This window comes from Rutilus rutilus, assembly GCF_951802725.1.
Source record: "Rutilus rutilus genome assembly, chromosome: 17".
NCBI lineage: Eukaryota > Metazoa > Chordata > Actinopteri > Cypriniformes > Leuciscidae > Rutilus > Rutilus rutilus.
Genome location: NC_140230.1, coordinates 10,914,999 through 10,939,486, shown reverse-complemented (window position 1 = coordinate 10,939,486; position 24,488 = coordinate 10,914,999). Strand labels below are relative to the sequence as shown.

The 24,488-nt window shown below is 37.4% G+C and overlaps 1 protein-coding gene across 7 annotated transcripts in view; it reads right to left on the bottom strand.

The window, feature by feature from the left end:
* Positions 1 to 1,489: 1,489 nt before the first annotated feature.
* Positions 1,490 to 24,488, bottom strand: part of triob (trio Rho guanine nucleotide exchange factor b) — a 163,826-nt gene continuing 140,827 nt past the window's right edge. For 2 of the 7 annotated variants that reach the window (XM_084385350.1, XM_084385351.1), the window contains exons 36-58: positions 22,800 to 23,083; positions 21,628 to 21,798; positions 18,919 to 19,014; positions 18,697 to 18,845; positions 17,349 to 17,415; positions 16,919 to 17,022; positions 16,744 to 16,813; positions 15,454 to 15,543; positions 15,254 to 15,346; positions 15,047 to 15,097; positions 14,785 to 14,862; positions 13,829 to 14,020; positions 13,524 to 13,704; positions 12,474 to 13,120; positions 9,752 to 9,999; positions 7,999 to 8,137; positions 7,869 to 7,896; positions 7,591 to 7,756; positions 6,149 to 6,270; positions 5,990 to 6,062; positions 5,685 to 5,885; positions 5,416 to 5,554; positions 1,490 to 3,864 (exon numbers count right to left, since the gene is read on the bottom strand). In XM_084385350.1, coding sequence (XP_084241476.1) covers positions 3,319 to 3,864; positions 5,416 to 5,554; positions 5,685 to 5,885; positions 5,990 to 6,062; positions 6,149 to 6,270; positions 7,591 to 7,756; positions 7,869 to 7,896; positions 7,999 to 8,137; positions 9,752 to 9,999; positions 12,474 to 13,120; positions 13,524 to 13,704; positions 13,829 to 14,020; positions 14,785 to 14,862; positions 15,047 to 15,097; positions 15,254 to 15,346; positions 15,454 to 15,543; positions 16,744 to 16,813; positions 16,919 to 17,022; positions 17,349 to 17,415; positions 18,697 to 18,845; positions 18,919 to 19,014; positions 21,628 to 21,798; positions 22,800 to 23,083 — 3,935 coding nt within the window. In that variant the 3' untranslated portion in view covers positions 1,490 to 3,318. The remainder of the gene's footprint in view (positions 3,865 to 5,415; positions 5,555 to 5,684; positions 5,886 to 5,989; positions 6,063 to 6,148; positions 6,271 to 7,590; positions 7,757 to 7,868; positions 7,897 to 7,998; positions 8,138 to 9,751; positions 10,000 to 12,473; positions 13,121 to 13,523; positions 13,705 to 13,828; positions 14,021 to 14,784; positions 14,863 to 15,046; positions 15,098 to 15,253; positions 15,347 to 15,453; positions 15,544 to 16,743; positions 16,814 to 16,918; positions 17,023 to 17,348; positions 17,416 to 18,696; positions 18,846 to 18,918; positions 19,015 to 21,627; positions 21,799 to 22,799; positions 23,084 to 24,488) is intronic. The other 5 variants (XM_084385352.1, XM_084385353.1, XR_014625016.1 and 2 more) reach the window with 4 other exon arrangements.

Genomic DNA, 24,488 nt, shown 5'->3' with positions numbered 1-24,488 from the left:
ATTAAGATGTCAAAACAACAACAACAACAACAAAAACACTTACCTTTCAAACACTTACTGAAAAGAGTTATTTGAAGAATTCTAGACGCTACAAAATGAACCCTTGCCCTTATGTTTTCATGTCGCATCAGCTGCAGTTACAGAGAGGAACCGAGAAGCTTGTACATTACCTAAGCTAATATATCAGTGATTCAGTAAGATATCTGATCAAATCACGACCACAGGTACAAACCACAAATATAGATTTATCATACGTGTTTTTATACTTTGGCACGATGTCAGACTGGGTTACGGGATAAACAGATTAGAGACAGCTCAGACATCTTGGTAGTCAAAGGTCTCCTCCTGGTGGTATAAACTCGAAGCCCTTCTTTTAACTGACACGATTCTAAAAAACCCTTCAGTGTCAACAGCCATCTTATTTCATAAATGACAATAATGAAAATACAAAAATGAGTCACGGAAACTATGTTCATGATTTCTTAGAAAGCTGCGTGAGAGGGGTTTTTCTTCTTCAAAGCCTAGGCCTACTTAAGTTTGGATTTGAAGTTGTATTTTCAATATAAAAAGTGAATAAAGATCATTCCATTTTATTCGACTGGCTATCTTACACCTTAAATCATGGGCCGGGGCACCAAATGGAACTATTTTTACATCAAAGTCAAGAGTTTGAAAACTTGAAAACAGTTTGAGGCACTTTGCGTTTCATAAGAGGAACAGACCGTAATGTGTGTGGGTGCCTGTAGAGCAACATTAGCCACAGTTTATACTTGACATCAAACTTCTGCTCACACCTCTTTAAAAACAAAGCAGTTATAGTCACACAATCAGACAAACAACCACAGATGCGGGCAAGTGTCAAAAACAGCCGTGAAAAAAGTCACGAACGTTTTTGGAGAAGGTATCATTTTTTTTTTTTTTTTTTTAAATACAGGCATATGCCTGCATATGCTTACAAAGAGACACACACATTAATATCCTAACTTGATATAATTTTATTAACATTTTGAACAAATGTTCCTGTGAACAAATGAGTTTTAAAAGTAGGCTACCTAGGCCTACAAGCATTCCATGCAATTTCTTAATTAGCCACAGTCTATCAAAAAACAGCATACGCACACAATTGTTCTGCAAAAACTAAAAAGATAATACACTGATGAGACACGCTGAGATCTCCACTATAAGTTCAGGGGAGATTTAATTAGTCGTTTATCTGTGGGATCTAACCAAGATCACAGTCTGCAGATGCAGCTTTCACACCTGCATGTTTCCTCAGCCACTCCGGATGGTTTTCACATGGCCTGGGTGAGCTCTCAAGAGAGATAGACAGGAAATATGTAAAAAATATGAATCCTTAGAACAGTTTAGATGTATACGCGACTTCTTACTGTACGGCAACCTCAACCCCCCACACAAACACACACACACACACACACACACACAAACGAGTAGCCTACTGGCTTATACGAAGACATTTGAGACGAGTCGTACGAATAAAATGTTTCAGATGTTTAATCTCAAAAATAACTGAGGGTAAAGTAACTTATGTACAGCACAGAATGTGCAAACATGTATGGTTTCTGTACAAAGAAATGTACATGCAAAATTAACATCGAGTCAAAAACATTCAAACTGACGTTATGTAAAAAACAGGGTGTCGCTACGTCCAGGTTTTTATGGTGTCTGTACATCTATACATTGTGAGAAACTAACTTAAATAAAACATGAAAAGTCATACTAACATTACTGTCCCAGCATTTATTTATTTTTACCTCCTTTTATATCCAGCAATAAAATAACTGCAAATAGGTTTTAGTGACAACAGTTGCTATTTGGAGTAATTATTTATTCCACTGCAGTTTGCCTCAAAACTTTAACCCACAATTTGGAGGCAATTAACTTGGTACTTTCTCCCTGTACAACAGATATAGTACACGGGAACAACTCATCTCATCGTATTTAAAACAAAGTGAAATGAAAACAAATAATAATTATTATTATCGTTTAGTCATGCAACCTTATATTAACAGACTACTGCTGCAATGAGCAGATATGGAAATAAAAAAAATCCTAATAATCTGACCATATGAAGCACTACTAACTTAAATTCGATTAACAAAAACCGAACAAGACACAATAAATAAATCAACAATCAATACATGTAAACTCCTGTTCTAGGAGTCAGAATTGCATTCATAACTTATTGTTACAAATCATAACCACCAAACAGGGAGAAGAAGCATTTAGGTACATGAGGATTAACTTTGGTATAACGATGAAAAATAATGACATTCATAACAAAAGTGTGATTTTCACCAATGAGGCTTAAGTTTACAACATAATACTGAACACAGAGAACTCAGCAAAAGAGCCACAGAAACATTTCTCAACTCGCAGTGGCCGATACATGTCGATTTAACACGAATCATTATAAATAGCTCCAAAATGTAAAAGCCCAAACATTGCACATTTCAACAAATTACAAAGAGTGCACATTTGCTCTGCTTACTGGCACTTCCTGCCTTCTGCGGTTTCCAGCTTGTATTCTAACTGGTCAGTTGAAGGTCATGATAAGCCAATGAGAACGCATTTCAAACACAGCAAATAAACATGAATGAAGGCAGGTCCAGTTTATTTACAACATAAGGCTGATAGACAGATGCGAATCGAAACGAAAAGCTTATCTTTTACTCCCCTTGTCTGAAAGAGTTGCAGCTGTTAAAAGGCGTTTCATTTGTCATGATTGATTTCCAAAATGACTGTATGCTTATCAAACATTAAAACTTGAGATGAACACCGTAATTTAACCGATTTTATTTCCCTTTAAATAAGCTTTTTTTTTTTTTCAAAACGTTCAGGATAAAGATATCATCTTTACTGTGCTTCTTTACATGGTTTATACAAAATGCAATCTTTCCTGAATGTAGCTATTCAAATTACAGTACTCCTCTGAAGCAACCAGACGGAAATACTGTCCGAACACAAGGCTAAACCTATCTGGCTCAGGGAACAACCTTTAAAAGAATCACGCCCCCTTCTTAAATCACTTTTTTCTTCTTCTTGTGAGTGTTGTTCAAACAAAGAGAGAACGAACATGTAGCTGAAATGAATTTTTGAACTGGGGGAAAGGGGACTTCAGAGATTTGTCAGCAGCAGTTACAGTAACAGAGACCCAGAACCATTTCAGAATGACTCTAAAACGAGGATGAGATTTCAGCATATTTCCCATTTATGCTCTATATTTTCAACAGACTTCCTCCATGTCCCACTCAGATCTGCAGGAGAACATTACTATTGTATTCCCCCTCTACGTTTCTCTCAGGTCTGGCTGAGTAGGCGGCTACGCAGGAATGCTCGGAAACTGGCGACGGGTCGCAGGTCGTTCTGATGTTTCCTCCGCTCTATGAAAGAGATGAGTCTGGAAGTGTCGAGGCGAGTCGCGGCGGAGGCCATGTTGGGCTTCAGCCAGGGCTCCTCGCGTAGACAGACCTGCGCAGTGGGACGTCTGCAAGGCTCTCCTTGGAGTAAAACGCATAGGAAGTCCCGCGCCGCCTGACTCACGCCGCGGAAGTATTCCTCCGGGAAGCTGAAGTCGAGGCGGCAGATGTTGAGGCAGGTCTCCTCAACGCTCTCGTCCAGGAACGGGGACGCCCCGCTGAGCATGACGTACGCCAGCACTCCCAGACTCCAGAGGTCAGAGGTCAGAGCCGCTGGCTCACCCAACACCAGCTCGGGGGACGAGAACTCTGGGCTGCCCAGCAGAGGGTGGATGTGAGGGACGTTGGAGAGATGTGCCGCGTCACCGAAGTCCGTCAGTTTGACTAGAGGCTGGGTTGACGTTTGCTCCAGTAATACGTTCTCTGGCTGGAAGACACATAAGAATGGGATAATGAGGAGAAATGGATGCCTGACAGGGTCAAAACATAAGAACATAGCATATACATTTTACAATCGAGAGGTCAAAAATTCGACAGAGCAAAGTAGTAAAATATTTGACAAAATTGAATTATTCAATAGATATACAGTATAGGGTAAGATGACCCCTCACCTTTTCTTTTTTTCCTTTAACCATAGATGGCACACATATCTCATCACTAAATGAATGCCTATGCTCTTAATTTTGTCATTTCATCTGAATATCAACATTTGTGAGATTTAGTCGGTCAAAATAGCTTTGCCTCTTGAATATAGTGATCTATGATCTTTTTTGGTCTATTTGTTAATGAGGGATTTGTTGACCTTGGGGTAAGATTCCCACAAAAATTGGCACAGAAAGCCAAACATGGTGTTGCTTGTGTTTTTATTTTAAAATGTAATTATTTTGTAATTCATAGGGTCTAAAACACTTCAATCATTATTTCCCCCTCACTTTATTTATAGGGTTTTCTACATATTACAAAATTCCAAACATTTCAGAACATGGTTGTACATTTTAACATATGTAGAAACAAAAAGGGGGAGATCAGAAGACAAGCATTATTCAATAATTGAATAAATTATTTCAGACATCTTAGAATTTTATTAAGACCTAAAGGCTATTGGTTTGAAATCATTATTGAATGCATAGTGATGCCATTATGACATACCATCAATTCAAATATAGGCAATTAAATATGTATATATTCATATTCCTGTATAGTCATACTGTAGAATAAATGTACCTTTCAGATTAATCTCTTTTACTGGGATTATCTTTGTCTGTCATCTGTTATTGAATTATTAACTAAATTGTCCATATACCAATTACACACCCTAGTTTCTTAAAACCCTGTGCTTAAATTAATATTCACGGCATGGACGAATTTATTTATGCTACAAATTTTTTTTTTTACTCTTAATGCATTTGTTTGTGTTTAGACTAATAGCTGTAACCAGGAAGACATTTTTGCATTTGAAATGCTTGTTAAATGTTTTGTGTTTAAGTGATAAACTTTCTATTTAATTTGACATTTAAATGCTAAATGCGTTTGTTCTGTAAGCACTTTACTGCATCCTGTTGACTCATCAAACTTCTTCTTCTATGCTTTCACTATTGCTTAAATTCCTCCCTGTTTTTATTAGTCTTTATTATTTAAGACAATGTATGAAGCTTTTTATTGTTAGCCCTTGTTATTAAGATGATGTCAGTGTAAAATAATTATAATTTAAGCACTGAATGTTCTTCAGGGTTCACACTTTTTATGACTAATGAATATACATGATGTGTACAGAATCACAGTATGATGTGTTACCCCCACAGTATGATGAAGTTTTTGAGGGAACAGATTAAAACAAGAAATACATCTTGATCTTTAACTGTTTTATCTGATTTTATAGGTTGTTGCTTCTTCATTTAAATCATTTTAAGCCATCTTGCAGCTTGCTTCCCCAAATGATCTACACATTTATAAAGAATAATTCAATGGGAAGGCCCACCTTCAAGTCAAGATGAGCAATCCTGCATGCGTGAAGGTAGTGTAAAGCTTCTAGAACATCCCGTAGGTAAAGAGACACCTTTTCTTCAGTCAAGTTCCCCCAGCTAACAATATAGTCCAGGAGACGACCTTGATCAGCGCTGACATGCAAAAAAGAGAAAATGTGTTTCAACAAAACACTCACACTTTCCTAAATCAACCGACGGTATTATCATCTTTTACGTGTGAGAAGATTATATTGTTACAGATAAAGAAAAGAAGTCCACATACATCTCCAGGATGAGAACATAACTGGCTGGGGTCTCAAAGGTGTCCAGCAGGCCCACCAGATGAGGATGCTGAAGACACTGGAGGACGCCCAGCTCTTGAACCACCTGCTCTCGACGCATTAGCTTCTTGTTTACAAGCTTAGCGGCCACTGATAGCCTGCTTCCTCTCTGCTCACACCACTTAGTGACGGCAAACCTGCCTCTACAGACGGACGGGAAACAAATATTAAAGATAAATAAGTATGTTTTATTTTATATCTCCATTTAGCTAATCCAGTATGTGAGGATATTTGATTTGTACGGTACCTCCCCAGTTCCATGATTTCAGTGTAGAGGGACTCAAAGTTATCCTTCCAGAGGATACCGTCACAGGAAGTGCCTACGAAAAAACGAACACCTTCAGTGACTCTGCTGGGAACAGTTAAACGTTTTGTTTTTGAACACTGTGGACGGAAATCAACTGACCGATGACTCTGAGGTAGGCTGATGATGTCACTGAGCCCACGTCATTGGAGGCGATGCAGGTGTAGGTGCCACTGTCGTCCAGAGCGGCAGGTGAGATACGGAGGGTCACTTCCCCTGTCTCACTGAACAAAAAGTGAATAATTAGAACACAAAAATGAACTGCAAAACCAGCGTTGTTCTGTCTATTCAAAACAGGGCTTCTCTGCATCCATAATAAAAGTTTGTGTTTACATAATATATGAGTGTGTGCTGTGTATAATTATCTTGTATATATAATACATATATTTAATAAATATGTGAATGTATATACATAATTTATATTATATATAAATATTTTATATATAAATAATACATTTTTAATAATTATATACATCCATATGTGTGTATTTATATATACAAAATAATTATACACAGTGCACACACATATATTGTGTAAACACAAACTTTTTATTTTGGAAGCGATTGTTGATTATTGTACATTTTCACTTTTCATTTCACATTTTTTTACTCTTTACTTTTTTTTAACCAAGCTTTTTTTGATAACCAATATAATTTTTAATTAAAGGAATAGTTCCCCCAAAAATTCAAATTATCCCATAATTTAATCACCCTCAAGCCATCCTAGGTGTATATGGCTTTCTTCCTTCTTTCTTCTTTCCAAATTAAATAATATCCTGGCTCTTAAGCTTTACAATGGGAGTAAATAGAGTAGGCATTGGAGTTGTATGAATTACTTTTATGATGAATGGATGTGCTTTTTGGAGCTTCAAAAACTCCAATTGTGTTTGGCTGAAAAAAGAAAGTCATTTAAACCTAGGAAGGCTTGAGGTTGAGTAAATTAGGAGATAATTTTCTTAAAGAAACTATTCCTTAAAGATTTGATATTTAGTGCACTTCCATTTCGACAACATTTTAATTATAAAATTTAAAAATTGTAATCAGGAATTTTGCTCACAAAGGAAATAATCTACGTTCCAAGACGAGAGATTAATTTTGTTGGTAACACTTTACAATAAGGTTCATTAGTTAACATTAGTTAACTACCTTTAATTAAAATGACCTACGAATGAACAATACTTCTACAGCATTTATTAATCTTAGTTGATGTTAATTTCAACATTTACTAATACATTATTAAAATCAAACACATTAACTAATGAACCTTATTGTAAAGTGTTACCATTTTGTAAATAAAAGATTTAAATAAAAATAAATAAAAAAAGTAAATGAACTTGTTTTTGTCCAAATGACCAAATGCAGTCAATGAACAACACGAAGACAACTGCATGGAAATATTTAGTGCGTACCAAGTTTCTTTCAGTAAACAGTTCAAACGAAAGTAGCAAAATGACTTCATCTCTCACAATACATTCCATCAGAAAACAAAGCAAAAGCGCCACCTGCAGTCTGTATAACAGCATGACACTGTGCACTGGTCTTACCTGTGTGTGAGTGTGTATCTTCCACCACTGCTGAGAGTGCTCTGGTCAGGCCCTCTCCAGCAGACCGAGGCTTTGGGCTGCCCACAGATCTTACAGCGGAGAGTAACACTGTCGCCCCTGTCACACACCACCTCACACAGGGGGACCGTGAACTCTGGGGGAACTGCTGCCAGCAATTCAGAAACACACAGTCATATGGCTGTTTCATTATGACACATGAACGGATTCAATATATTCAGAGAGATTTCCAAGAACGAAAGAGCAATATTCTTACTTACCATCATAAATGTAGTTGGGATTCAAAAGCTAAAAAAAAAAAAAAAAAAAGCAACAATGTAATGTTTCATAGAATTTGTCAAAACCATGAAATGAATTACATAATGAATCATCAGACTGTTAAAGCATTACCTTTACAGAAACCTTATTGGCTGGTCCATCTCTAGACTTGCGAAAGCCATTCTCTGGTTTGTTCTCTTTTCTGCCCTCTTTGTCTCTCTTTTCGGACTTTCGTCTGATGCGAAGAGCTGTGTGCCATGATGAAGACTTCCTGTATGACAAAAATAGCACTGTTCTTGTGACAACTAATTCAAAGTTAGACTATAAATATTAGATAACAAACAAGACGTCAATATCCTTTTAAACCTGTGGTCTTTTCTAAGTGAGTCATAAGCGGATGTTTGTAGTAAATTAAAGGTCAACGTGAACTCAAAATGAACCTGTTTACATGCGTAATACACATTCTTTGTTTTATTGAGACAATTCATCAGTGCACATTACTCAAAAGCATCAAAATAACTTAATCCTCTTTTATTTCCATTTCGAAGTGGAACTGACGATGCAGTGTAGAGTTTCACTTCTGAGGGAAGTGTGGTTACATAACCTAGACGTTTTTACATTTTTTCAATCAATTCCCTATGTATAAAACATTTATGTTGAGTATCCTGGCAATTTTTTTTATATATTATAGAAGGATGATGGGTTTTGAGGTTTTGTTGCAACAAGACCCATTATTTTAAAATGTAACTGCTATACCTAGTCTGTGGGCTAAAACGCCCCCAGGGGGCATCACTTCCCACTATCATAATTACTGTACCATGTTCTGAACATCACATCCTTTGTTTTCCCATCAAATGTAATCTAATTAGTTGGTTGAATAAAAATATTTGGACTACCTCAAGTAACAATATTTTTCAAATAGGCTGATTTTCAGCATGGTTCATTAATAAATATTCATAATGTATAAAGCAAATAATATAATATAATATAATATAATATAATATAATATAATATAATATAATATAATATAATATAATATAATATAATATAATATAATATAATATAATATAATAATAGTAGTAAGAAAGGCAAATTATTGGTAACCTCTAGGAGATACGTTAGTTCATACCATTTAATATTATGGGAGTAAATGACAAGATATTTCTGATGCATTTACTAACTTCTAGAAAGATTTTTTTTTTTTACACTTAATATAAAGCAAATATCTATAGAAGCTTGTTTCCGCCACAGAATAAAAAATAAAAAAGGTAATTGCGACTTTGTATCTCACAATTCTGAAATTTTTTCTCACAATTGCGAGTTTACATCTTGCAAGTCGCAATTCTGACTTTTTATCTCACAATTGTGTGACATAAAGTCGCAATTGCGAGTCATAAAGTCAGAATTGCGTGAATTATCTTTTAAAATTGTATTCTGTGGCTGAAACAAGCCACCATAAATATCCATTATTGAATCCCTCAATCCCTGAATACCCTTATACCCTTAATGAATGAATATTATTATTATACAAATTGCACTACACTCAAGCAGTTTAGTAACAATACAACAAAACGCTGTGAAGCTGAAGATACCCTAAACCTAACCACAAAGATAGCTGTTTGGCAGATGTGAATTACTTTAGTATTTCTAGAATAATTATTGCACCCATTTCATTTTATTTTTTGCTTTTATTGCTTACGGGCCAGTGATTACGCCTCCATGTGCCAATAGTATCGCACATGGCTAAGGTTACCTCTGGTAAGCAAACATTACATTAGTGACATTGTGCATAAAAGAAAAAAGTCAAACCATATGGTGCTTCTTCATCCTAGATCTGACTACTTAGTCCATCTGTAATAAATAATAAATAACAACCAATCCTCACTTGAGGGTTCCGTCGGGGTAGTCGGGAATGATGGTGGAGGTGTGACCCAAAACGTAACCGGGGATCCAGCCCTCAGCTGCTGGGCCTTGATCTGTCGAGGCACGGAAAACTAGAAACATGTTCTGCTGGTTAGAGGCCAATATCTGCACAACCTCTCCTTGATATACACTGATCTCATCCTCCTTTAGAGCCACATAGTCCTGGGTCACCAACATGGTCGACACACTGCTGCTGCTGCTGCTTTCACTCTGAGAGCAGAAACATGAGCAAAACGTCAGCATAACACCACACATTTGACATGATTTACATTTTATTCAATATGTTTGTATGTGAAATGTGTTGAAACATTTAGTAAGCTGGACATTTAAGAGAGCATGAATGAAGCAAGTGAGAGCAGTTCAAGGAAAATATTATTTATAAAGCAAAATCATTTTAGTTACAAGAACCTCTTTCGAGATACACTAGAGTCGTTCACACTGACAGTTCACACTTCAAATTTCTGCCCAGATGCTGTACTGTTGGTTACAATGTCTATGCTCCTACTGATAGTCGTTGGAACTTGGAACATGTTGAACTTTGTTGCATCGCCAACTATCTTTTTTACTCATGTTGCTTCTAATCACCTACTCATTAAAAATGAATAACTTCTGGCCTCTTTGTTGCAGCAAATTACCGTCAGTGTGATTACCCTTTAAGTTCTGTTGGTTAGGAGAGGAAATCTAACCCTTCAAGACAACATGAAATCAATATTGGAGTTTTGTGGCCATGTCTTTTAACTTCATGGACCATGTATTTGCTAGTGGACTGCTAAAAGTTAACAAAAGATATTTGAACAGATAAACACATTTAAAGGGACTATGTGTAGCTTTTTAGGTATTTTATTATCTAAAATCAATATTTTTATTAATAAATATGCCCTCAATGGTGTACAAATACCTATGCCAATGATCAGACTAATCCTCGTAAACGAAGAATTTACGGAATTTACGGGGGGACGGACGGGTACGCGTACCAGATTTCGTCATGAGTCATTTTGTACCCACCACTTTTTCAGATAACGTCCATAATTATTAGACTTTGGGTTCGATTTTTTTGACAGTTTTCAGTGGTTTGAGGAGCAATATGAGAGAGAAATTTGGTGCTCATTGTTTGGGTACATTTAAACCACGTAAAGCTTTTTCACGTTAGTATAAAGCCCATGAGAACCGTGTGGAGTCAACCCACAGCCGCTCCGCTGCTCTGCTGAAAATGTGAAGCTGAAACGCTTAGTGTCATATAACATCCATAATAATTTGACTTTAGGTTCGATTTTTTTGACCGTTTTCAGTGGTTATGAGGAGCAATATGAGAGAGAAATTTGGTAATCATTGTTTAGGTACATTAAACCGTGTCATGTCATATTGTCAACATGGTTTCTGAAGCAGAATAGTGGGTCATATGTCTAATGCTTTTTGAAAACTTAAGGATTTCTTCTTCATAAAACGAGTCGGACATCATCACATTTTTGTATACATTTTGATTTATTTCCATTAGTAATCTTAGCTACAGGACATCGTATTTCAAAACATGACCTGCGAAAAAGAGAGAAAAAAAAATGCGTCGTTGTACCCAGCACTTCTGAAAATGCACTTCCGAATGGGTCTCTGTACCCAGCACATTTCAAACCAAACTGACGCCCATGCAGCTATTGAGTAAAGTAAGGTTAGAGAAGACTCTGATGATGATGATATCTAACAATGCACGTACTTCAAAAAATATAACGAGTAAAGAAGGCATTACTACTATTACCATAGTTAATGTTTTTCAAAGTCAGTAATTCATACTGTAACATTCTTTTTTTCGTTGTTTCAAGTGTCAGTTTGTTTTAAATAACAAACCTGTTCACCTGAAGAAAAACTCGAAGTGCTATTATAAGACATCCTGTCATAGCTTTTTAGTACATAACGGCTACCGTAGATGCAACGCGCATTTGAAAAAGTGAGGCGCTGGAGAGCATTATTCGTTTGAATGCAAAATACAGTTTCACCACTAGATGGGAGAAATTCCTACACACAGTCCCTTTAAAGTACAATCTTTCTCTTTCAGGAAACAGACAAAGTACATGAATGACTTTGGGAGAACCCAGATTTTATAGATTGAGAATATCATTACCTCAAATACTGCCTGCTTCTGACTTGCAAGTAATAAATTACTGTTCATCACTGTGATGGAACCAAAGCCTATTTGCTATTTAAAAAAAAGAATAAACCCTTTGATATGTTCTTGTTTCAATAGGAAATAAGCCTGCAGGGGATTTTATGGGGATATTTTTATTTTTTTGATCTGCCAAAAAAGCAGTAAGCAGGTTAATAAAAATAAAAAAAAAAGTGTTAGTAATTGTTAGTTGGCTGGTTTACGTGCTCCCAATGCTTGCATATTAGGTCTTCACGGGCTGTTAAGGAAAGAAAATCCTGCCAGTTCAAAGCAGATAGAATCAGCAGAGATAGTCAATGGATGCACAGAGTTTCTGAGAAACTCTTGAGAAGTTATCCTGTTTAACAGTGTACATTGTTAGTTGCTCAGCACAGTCAAACCAGGCCAGTTAATATCCACAACAGCCTGTGAGAATCCTCTTTTAGGACCAGGCACAATTACACACCCCAGCGGGTTAGTATGAAGCTGGAGGTGGAGGTGAAGCAGGACTAGGCCTCACTGAAGCCAGGAGCTAGAGTTTGGCTCTTACCCCATTGCTGTGAGTGGAGTGCAGGGACTGCTCACTGGTGGAGGAGCAAGTACTGATGCGGTCCAACTCCTTACTGTGGGCTGAGTGCCTGCGAGTCTGACACTGGTTGCGACTTAACGTGTCACTCTGCTCTGTGTAAGAGCCAGGCCTGCCAGTGGGAGAAGCTGGCATCGAGACCCAAAAAGGGGAACCCTTCTGGGCTTGGATGCCTGGTGTGAAAGGTGTAAAGTTCTGAGGGTTCAAGGGGGAGAGAATGGGTGACGGGACTCTTAGACGAGGCTTCGTTAGGGTGAGAGACTGGGACGCAACTGGAGTTCTTGGAATAGGTGTCCCTGATTGGGCTTCCTCGCGTAGCTCCTTCAAGGGGCTCTCCAGGACCCGCATCCTAGGGACCTCACTGTTAAGGTCCTGGTCAGGAAGAGGGCACGTACCTGAAGTGCGGTCATCTGGGGTGGGGGCGTGGTGGTGCTGCACAGGCTGAGGGAGACGAGAGGAAGGTTGAGGGATTCGGGAAGCTCGGGATCGGGAGCCACAGCCGGGACCCATGGAAGAGCTGCTGCTACCCCCTGGAAGTCCACTGCTGCTGGGTCCTCCAAGACCGCTTGCTCCAACATGGTTCCGTTGGTATTCAATGGGTGAAGTCAGTGCTGAGTGGACAACAAGAGACAAGTTAGGTTAAATGCTATAACTCAATCATCTGAGACATTTTCATGTATGAATGTTCTCAACAATGTTCTATCCTGGCCTATCCTGCTCCCAGAGGTCCACTATTCTACAGGGTATAGCTCCAGTCCTATTTAAACACACCTGAAACAGCTAATCAATGTGTTTTGGGGAAGCTTGGAGCTAAACTGTGCAGGACATTGGCACACCAGGAGCAGGATTGGATTCCCCTGGTCTAAAGCAACATGTAGTAAACACATTACAGGAACAATCCCACAGGACCAACTTGAGGTTAAGATAGTTTGTGGGGCTTAACACCAACAACCTTTTGGTTTACAGATATTTAACCAATAACCTCCTTTGTTGGAAACTCTAAAATTGCATTACCATTGAGGAAGTTTCTCTGGTTTTCCAGGATGCTGCTGATCTGCTGGATCCAAGCCTGGGAAACCATCCGGTTGGAGGAATGGAGGACATAGTGTTCTGTACTGCCAGTTGATGACCTTGAGGTCAAAACAAACTTACAAGGGTCATTGTCAGGACTCTCCTCTAGACCCAACCAACTGACCTGCAGAGTAGAGAGAGAGATAGAGATAGATAACAGAAGAAGAATGAGATGAATGATATGTCTTTAGTTGCTATGCTGTGTCTTGAGAACAGTGTTTTCAACAGCAGTGGTTCTGTCTACACACCTTTATGCTGTTCTTAAACAGATAACCTGGCATAGAGAAGCCCTTCTTTTTATCCAGAGGTTCACTGAAGATAACTATTTGTTCAAAGAGGAAGACGCGCCTCTCCTTCATGCGAGAAAGGAGACCACCGTCCTGGTCTGAGACCATAAAGGTGTCCTGGAGAATCAGTCGGCCCTGGGCTACAATTTTACCCTGAACACAAGCATAAAATAAACAATGTTCAGTCCACAGAAAAGTAAAAAATCCCTAGCATGTGCAAACATACCACTAAAAAGTAAAAAACTGTAATGAACAGTATTAAATGAAAATGAGACTCTTAGTAATCCATCCCAGGGTAAAGGCTTATTTACATTCAAGGTGCGGTCACATTTATCATTGTTTTTTTTGTTGTTTTTTTTGCGGCAAATTTTCACATGTGAAATCCAGTCATTTCAATAGGAATCAACATGATCTGGAATTTTGAGTGAGGGCACCATTTTTTCACAACAGGTTCAAGTTAGCCATGTGGATTTGCCGCGTTCACAAACAGAAAGCTGCTTTGTTTCAAAATTACTATTGTGTGAGCCAACAACAGTATAAAAACTATTTACACACAAAATTTCTATGAAATGTGACCGTGCCTTGGGTAAAAATGTAGGTAAATTGTATAATAAACATTCACAACATGACTCTCTATGCAGTCTATTTCAAAATAGTGTGTGATGCTCCCATGTTTTTTATTTGGAGGGAAGGTCAGTGTTTTAGTTGCTCGGAATGTGAATTTTGCCAGGCATCTAAACTCTTTCCAGGGAATGATGAAAATTCACTGCCATTCTTGGTTTGATTTGTTGCCTTTTAGCTGAATCAGAATTAAAGGAATTACTGCTAATTTATGTACATACAACTGTCAATGGCTGTGCTTTTAACTTCCCACCTACACGCTCATACTTCTTTGTAAAAAAGGAAATTCATCTTACATCAAATCCTTGGAGGCGTCCAACATTCATCATGTCATTGCAGCGTTTAGGAACAACACACATCACCTCCACTGCTTTCTGTGAGAGAGTATACAGCAATGTTAACAACTACATTTTAAATTTTTCTGAAGAAAATATGACTGGTGCTTGCTTGTGTAAAATTTGCCAGTGTATTACTAAGGTGTACTGGGTCGTTGCTAGGGTGTTGCTAGGTGGTTTTTAAAAGTTAAATACAAACCCATGTCTTGACAAATACACTTACCTCTAATTCTACAGTGTCCAAACCAGCCTTTTTGGAGAACTTAAGAAAATCCTAAAATTATGCAATCAGAACAAGGATGTCAGAATAAAACAAGAAAAATGTCTTTTCTCAAAGATCATCCATGCTTCACATAAGCATGATGAGACTGTATGGGTCAGTAATACTAGAAAGAATGGCTACATTGCTTCTGCAATTTCCCTGCCTGACCTTCAGCAGAAGCTGGTATTTCATGATCCGCTGCACTGGTTTAATCAGTAGATCTGTGATCTGTAGCCTGTGGCCTAACCTCTGCTTTAAATCCTGATGAAGATACAAAGGAAAGATGAGTGTGGTTATGAGTCTGTCTCACTTTTCATGACTCATGTTTAAAATGTCAGGCAGGATGCAGACAGTGACTTGAGTCTTACCTCAAAATATGTGTCGATGTACTCTGAAACAATGTGCTCTGATTTGGGCTTGTTTTGGCAGTACACAATGTACATGTGGAGTCTTCGTTCCTGTGGTCAAAACAAAATTTCAGAGACAGAAGTCAGAATCATTAGCATTAATCATCATACTAAATAAACTATTAGTAACTATAGAAACAACCTAGCAATGGAAACTAAAACAAAGAAAACAGGAACGTAACATAGGAAATAAGAACATAGAAACTGAGAGTACAGGAAATAAAACCAACACAGAACATGACAATCAGATTAGTTTATTTTCACAATGAACCATTAAACTATGTTGGTAACGATAGAAATTGCAACCATATATAGTTGGTTTTGGGAAACACCCCCCAAAATGACTCGTCTCGGCAACATTGAAGCTCAACCAGTTATGTAAGTTAGGGACGGGACTATCAGTTTAGCTGACCAATAGTAGATGGAAGAAGTGTTTGAGAAAATCTTTTGTGTAGTCGAACAGAAAATACACACTTCACCTTTGAATTTAACACAGATGCACCTTGCAATTGTAGTTGTCTTAAGTCCTATTCGGACGGGACTAGTTTTCCAGGGAGACGTAGAGAAATTTGTGTTTCACAGTACTTTGCGCCTTCTGATCCCCTCTGAATCTACCAAGTCTGTGTTTATCTCACACAATCTTTTTCAAAATTCCAGAGCAAATTACCTACTTTTTTTCGGTAAACTCAACGGTCCTCTGAGAAATCTAATCCCGTCCGAATGCGAATGTCTGTGATTGCTGATATTGCATTATCCTAATGCTTCTCCACCTGCATTTTTTGACCTACCCGAGCTACCGTTTGACAATATTAGTTTCAATATGGATGGTCTCCAACGGAAAAAATAACATTACAAAATGAATAAATAGAGCAAAATCACAGAAACGTGCTAAGACTGCCAATTTTAATATCTGTGTCAGGTAAGACTAAGATACTTATCTAGATTTCTCTCACTTTTGCAAATTTATTATAAACAGCCACTGCTATAAACTTGTGCAGTTTACTTAAATAGGGTTTTTATAATAAATTAAAAGACATGTCATACGTGATGCACGCAAGCACAGCACATGCTTTTCTGTAACGCCTATATCTAGAATAAAACACCCCCACCTCTGTAATAAACATGGTGATGTTAATCCTGACCGAATCGTACATGAAAGTGTGATAAGTGATAAGAATTGTAATTCAAACATCGTTTAGAAAACTAGTCCCGTCTGAATAGGGCTTTAGTAAGAGTGAAATCACATCATACCTGTCTGATAAACAGGGGTGCGAGCCTATCAGGGTCCTCCAAGCACTTCTCCAGTTCACTAAGAAATAAGCTACAAAGAGCAGAGGTTTACATGAACGTTAATGCCAGAAAATTAAAGTAGGGTCTTAATATGGTATTTGAGAAGATGGAAGCTAAGTGCATCATTTTCACATACTCTTTATGCCAGTCATAAATCTGGTTAATGTTCCCAAAGACAATCTTATCTTTGCCCTTCATGTCGTCGGGTACACCCTCCTCCTTCATCCTGCTTATGTAGCCCTGCAGGTGCCAGAACACATGAGTACAGTTACCATGTAGACAGTGACAGATAAACACGTGATCACACTGAGCCATCATTCTGAATTAGCAGAAAATCCAAACCAATCTCATTTCCTTTCAGAGAGACGCTCTGTGTCAAATAGATCATGTGATCAATTCACAACAAGTTTTGTAAGCCCTCAATAGATATAGACTATTGAACAAACAGACCTTAACCCTGAAAGCAGCTGCCAATTGTTTTTACTTGAATTAATGTGTTCGGTTACAAGTGGTCACCATAGTGATCTCAGTGCGGTGTTTGTTAAAAGAACTGAATATAATCCCACCTCCACGACTGCACCAAGGTCTCTCACGTAGTCCCTCTCTGTCTCGACCAATTCCAGCAGAACATAACTGGAAAAGAAAAGCACATTTCAATTTAAACCAAAATGGCAGGTGGAGTGAAAAGAATCACATTTAGTATCTGTAAAATACTACTTCTCTGTAGTAAAATACTTTAGTATCTGTATTTCTAATTTCAATATTTGAGAGTGCTACGTATTTTTTTAAGCTAATTATAGTACTCTACAGGAATCAATGCTGCCTATGCACCCTTTCACATGACATTTATAGCATTGACTATGTTCAGCAGAACAAGCTGTTTGCTGTCAGTCAGTAACTTGTGTGCGCGTGATGCGCAGTGGTCGCGCTTATGGTTTGTTAAAACAGTGTGCTTTTATTGACTTGCACAGTTTAATTCTCACGCTTTAATAGTATGTATAACTCCTACCTTAATATAACAAGCTGTGTTATATTACTTTTTCTGAATGAAATGCATACATCTCTCTCCCTTTTGCTCTCGTGCCAGTGATTAACCCTCAGCGTGCCATAGGTTGCCGACCGTAAGTACACATAGTGCAACCTTGATTTTTAGTGCCAGTTTATCAGAAAACCACAATTTTGTTCTCTTCGACTCACTGTGCTTTATGCGCAAATGTTTTATGTGATTTTGTGCACAAGTTAAAGAGTTAAACTTTGGATGGAAACATACTGTAGCTAATGTTCCTCAATGCATTGAACTCTATGGAATAAATCTTGAAGCTACAGTTAACTCAACCCAATGTAAAGCATTATAATGTGATGCTCAAATTTCAGACTATAGCTTTGACCCAGTTTGCCACTGACCTTTTAAAGCAAACACAATAATTCATGGTATATCATGCATTATATAATTCATGCAATTCGCATGATATATCGTAATGTACAACCAATATTCTAAATGATCCTTATTGAACTAATTTACATTCAACAAGAGCATACCAATATAGTAAGGAGTCATAAAACGAGTCACTCATGTCTAAAAAGTTATTTTTACTTTCTATGATGTATCAGGTAGGTATGGCTCTTTTCTGTCTTAAACTCGTTACCTCTTTCATCTTCTTTTGCTCTTTATTGCCATTTATTTAAGTACCAGTCCTGCTTTTTTTAAACATTCTATGCTACTATCTGCAAAACTTTTCGTGCAGAGGTCAAAGTGTCAACATTTGTATTGAGAAATGAAGCCCTGATGTGATTCATATTCCAAGTCAGTCACTTACAAGGTTCCACGGTTCGGTGCTGTCTTAAGGCCCATTTTACACCAAGAACAATAACTATAAAGAGGAAATATCTGAGGAAAATAAGAGAGGGACGCACTGTCGTCTCTTGAGGAAGCCAGTCTTGCGCTCGTCCATCTCATCGATGGGAGAGGAGGAAGACAGGAAGGAGTTATCCGATGGGATGCAGGAAGGACTACTGCTATCTCTTTTCTCAACAGGGAGTGAACTGGGCCTGTCCTCCAGACTCTGAGAGAGAAAAAAGAATTTAGTGGACAATACAAAAATATTCAATGTGAAAAGATGGACTGTGATCTCCTACCATTTTGCTCTTGACGAGTTCCTCAATAGCGCTGACCAGTTCAGCTGCACTCGGTGTCTCTGAACTGCTGGGACGTCCAGACAGACGGGAGGTAGCCTATGTAAAAAAGAAAACAAGTGACAATATTTAGAATCTCACAAAGGTAGGACTATCATAAATGTTATGAATTAAAAAAAGAAAAAGAAATGATCAAACAATTTTGGTCAGGTTGGGAAACAGCAAGACTACCACCTTAGGCTTGTTTCCACTGTGTCTTTTTTTTTTCATTTCAAAAGGGATATACCGCTTACTCTTCAATTGATTATTTATTGGTGGTTAACTAAGTAGTCTAATTTGCATGTTAAATGCCCTACCTGTCTTTTCCCCCATGAGGACTAGTTTATTAAGTGGAGTGACTTAATAATTGGGTTATAGTTACATAATTGACTAGACTTCAATGTTCATTTATTATGTGAATCTGCAACGATGCTCACCATTGTAGTGTTCTGACACTGAAGGCGGAAACATTCCATTCCAAATATGGTAATGAGTGTGGTTTCTGGATTCGCCAGCCAATCGGGGGCTGATTTCAGAGTGGTAGGGGCTAATATGGGGGGGACGGAAGTAGGAACTTTGGTTTGGAAGATTTGGGTTGTTTTGGGTAAAGAGTAAGTGCATACATGGCCCACCACATGTGATCGTACACACAAATACTCCATTAAAAAGCACATAAAGGTCACGGACAGAAGGGCTTTCACAGGCTATAACAGTCAGAAGTCAGAATGCTACTGAATCTGTGCCTCAAGTTCTGGCAAAGCACAACTGAGGACGCGTGGAGTATTCAAACAAAGAAGGAAAATATGCAAGGATGAGGTATAAAAGTAGAAAAAAGACTGAATAGAAGGAAAGAACAGGAGACGGCTGGAGGAGAGAAGACTACATAGAGAGATAAGGAAACTGAGACAAAACAGAGGCAGAACAGAAATCAACATAATGCTGGAGAACATTAAGAAACAAAGAGAAAACAGACAGCAGTTAGAGATGCCTGACAGAGACCTCACTGGTCTTCTTCTAAGCTATCATTACCATAGGTTAAAGTCAATATGAAATGGCATTTGCAACACATTCTACTTCGTAATCTGACAAATTTCAATGCGAAATAGGAAATTAACCCTCAACCTCAAGTGCACCTCACTGTATCCCAATAGTAATATAGTTTTTAAACTCTATCGGTTACACTTTATTTAAAGGTGTCTGTGTTACAGTGTAGTTATACATCTAAGTACTAAGTAATAATAATTAACTACATGTACTTACTATAGTGTTATATGCTACACTGCAAAATAAAGTGTTACCCTATTTGTTTTGCTATTACATGAATCTGCATTAAACTACTGCATTAACTATTTGTAAGATGTACAACAGTAGCCTATTCGGCTGTTAGTTAATACTGACCTATAGCCTGCACAGCCTTGGTCAAGTCAAGTCAAGTCAAGTCAAGTCAAGTCAAGTCAAGTCAAGTCAACTTTATTTATATTGCAGTTAATTCAATACAGATTGTTTCAAACAAGCCTTACAATATAATTTCGGTTGTACGGCAAAAAATAGTTATTGTTCAGCTGAAGTAAGTTCAGTCAGATCATCAATTATTCAATTAGTTCATTTCATCTATAAAGCAGGTCTGCATTGTCCAGCTCAGTTCAGTTCTCAACCAATAGTGTCTGTGCAGGCAAATCAATAATATTGTGGATTTGACCGCACTGACACTAGGTGACATCAGCCAAAACGCAATGTCCTATTGAATCTGGTGCGGTGGAGCAAGTTTCATTTACATTTCATTTTGATGCAAGACATTTTTGGTTACACTTTATTTTAAGGTGTCATTGTTACAGTGTAATTATATATTTAAAGGTGCATTGCGCAAGTCTCTGAGTTTTTGCAGAACTATGCCCCCTTCTGGCGACACGCGAAACTGCAACCAGAGTTGTGCACGCGGTTACATGGAGTTTGCGTTGGGGTTTGGGATGAACTAGAAGCCATCTTCTACTTTTGCAAAAGTCGCTTGAGTTGTCTTCGCTGATGCGGATAATGGTGGCGAATACACAAACCTGCCAGACATAGCCAGGTGAGCGTGAACGCGCATGACGTCACGCCCAGTCGATTCCGACCCGAATCCCTCTTATTTATTTTACTGTACAGGATTATAGAGGCAATCGCAGTGATCATAGAAGGGCTCATTCAGCCCATCAGGCAATTGTTTAAGCATGTATGGGTTAGAAAAACGGGTATTTTTAACATGAAATGTTGCGCAATGCACCTTTAAGTACTGAGTAATATTAAGCAACTACATGTACTTACTATAGGGTAGGATTAGGATTTGGTTTAGGGTTAGTTACATGTAATTATGCATAATTTACTGTTACTACTATGGTAAGTACATGTAACATATGTAACAAGGACACTGTAAAATAAGGTGTTACCAAATATATACATATATATATATATATATATATATTTTTTTTTTTTTTTTTAAACATGCACCGATGATGATAAGACCATGAACGTGTTTTAAGTATGTAACAGAGCCAAATAAGATTTCATGTTGACTTTATGAAAAACGATTTACTTCGTGTAGTCCAAAATAGCAGGTTTCAAAAAAGTAATGTAATATCAAATCAAAATGGATATCAAAACCCATCCATGTTGATTTGGCGACGCTTCAGCAGTTACCTTGTCCTCCTGGGAGTCCTGATGCAGGAGACTGTGCTGTTGGATGGCCATAGGGGGTGGCAGGGGAACCGAGTCTGGCCCTTCCTCTCCCTCCTCTTCACCACAGCTCTGCATCCCTGAGGAGGAAGACTTAGACAAAGTGCCACTGCTCAAGCCCTCATTTCTCATCCTCTGTGAGGACAGAAGAGAGAAACAGAAAGAAAGAAATAAAGAGAGATAAACATTGTTAAGCTATGAAACAGCTCGGCAGCTGCGGCACATTTTTATACCAAAATATCACTAGGGGAAGCGCTGCACTGTATTTATAACTGCTCTACACTGGAAACCACAAGACATAAATAACACTTAGACAGATACAAATCATACAGCGCAACACTTAAAAACACACAGTATGCTACATTTACTTCTGCCTTCATTGACGTTTCAAATGCATTTACCAGGATAGGAGTGGCAACTAACAAACTACCATAGACATTTACTTGTCTGCAAACTGTTTTAACCATTTTCACTTGTTGCAAATTTTTTTTTAAAAAGTAAACAATTGTATAGATAATTGAATATACCATTCAAAAGTGTGGGGTCTATAAGATTTAAATGTTTTTGAAAGTCTCTTATGCTTACCAAGCCTGCATTTATTTGATCAAAAATACAGTGGAATTTCATTACAATTTACTATTTTATTGTATTTTAAAATGTGATGGCAAAGCTACATTTTTTAGCAGCCATTACTCCAGTCTTCAGTCACATGACCCTTAAAAATAATTTGAATATGCTGATTTGGTGCTTGATTAACATTTCTTATAATTATCACAATTGAAAACGATTGTGCTGCTTAATGTTTTTTTTTTTTTGTGGAAATCCTAATACTTTTTCACAAAAAAATATTTGAAATATTTTTGTAACAATATCAAATGTACTGTAACTTTTGATTAATTCATTTATCCTTGCTGAATAAAAGTATTAATGTCTTAAATAAATAAAAAATATATATATATATTGCCAACCCCAAACTTTCGAATGATACACATGAATTCATGCAAACAATTATATAATATATTGATACACAATTCAATGCAGATTTTTTGTTTAACTGTAACTGATTCGCTCATCAAGCTAATACACCTGACAAAAGTAATAGGTTTGTGTGTTCTATTGGTTTTCTGGTCACCAACCTCCTCTATGGTCTCATCTTGTGGTGTGGCGGCACTGTCATCTGAGTCTTTCTGTGTGCTGGGGTCTGCGTTCTTGCGAACATCTCGACTCTTCTTGTGCTTGTGTGCGAGTTTCTTTACGTGGCCGTCTGCTTTGCCACTGCTGAGTCGTCTGACGGGACTGGTCAGCCACTTGCGCAGAGTATTTCCGGGCCGTCTGGGTCCAGGAGAGCTCTGCAAATGACCCGGCTGCAGCGTGGCACTGCCCGAAAGTCCTACTTCATTACTGGACACTGAGAGCGTGTCTTTAAAGAGAGAGAGAGAGAGAGAGAGAGAGAGAGAGAGAGAGAGAGAGAGAGAGAGAGAGAGAGAGAGTGGTGTTAACATGTATTGCTGGGCCTAGTCAGTGTTTTTGTTTTACTAAACTGCTGAAAAAACTTTGATCACAACTAACATGAGGTTATAGCTGTGTAGTCATAAAATAATGAACCTATAATGCCAATCAAAAACAAGAATTCAACAACAGCATGGTATAACATATTATTAGTATAATAATAGTATGCTCTTAAATTGTTTACATAATTTACAAAATAATCTGCATGTAAATAAACATATGATACAGACATGCAACACACGTATGAATGGGCAAAAAAATATTTGGATACTTTTTGACACTTTTACATTTTAATTGTGACTTTGGTCACAAATAAAATGTCTAAATGACATAATTAACTCAAGTGGCATCACCAAAACAAATGATGGCCTTTTCTCAAAATTAACTACTTATTTTTGCATGGCAAGGATATTTTTAGTAAAAAAAAAAAAAAAAAAAAAACATTAAAACAAGTTATGTTTCCAAATTTTTTAGCAATAGGCTACATCATAGATGCTTTTAGAATTTAAAACCTAACTTTCTTTTTGTAAAATTTAGCTTGAAAAAGCATGCTTTCTGTATTTATTTATTTATTTTAAATAAATGGCATTTATTTTGTTGTATAACACAAAGACATTCAAATATTTTTATATGTGGTTTCAATTGTCTAAATATTTTTGGGGCCATTGCACATAGTAATTTCTCAAAACAGAATTACTGCAATGTCATTTTACCACAGTTTACTGTATTATAACTATAATAACTACAGATATCTAACAAACAAATAAAATTAATGCACTTAATAACTAAAATGATATCACGTATATTTTATCAGTTGTTAATTATTCTGGGGTTTATTGAGAGGTCTAAGAGTGTTTTTTTTTACCACAAGGTGATGCAAATCATATTTCTACTTTTCACTTCCGAGAGGTTTCTGTTTTCAGCCCTCTTCAAAACTGAGACTGCAGAACCCTCTTAAAAGACCTTGCTCTGCTCCTCAGAGAGTATCCTTACATAAAGCTTGCATAAGATATTCTTTTCAAGTCTATTGATGTGCAGAAGAAACACATTCAAGGCCTCTGATGAACGGTCTTAAGGGGAGGAGTGGAAAAATCAAGAGCTGATAAATACATCTTTTATTGACTGTCACTATAAAAATGCATGTGCAGTCTATAACTTCCAACTGACTCGGGATGAATAACGACACTATTTCCTTCTGTAGAGCTGCTTATAGCTGAATTGAACTTGTTTCATAACTGATGAACTTCACACAGTTACTGAACTGAATCAACACTGAACTGACTTTGTAGAGCTGCTTTTTAGCACTTTGTAGAACT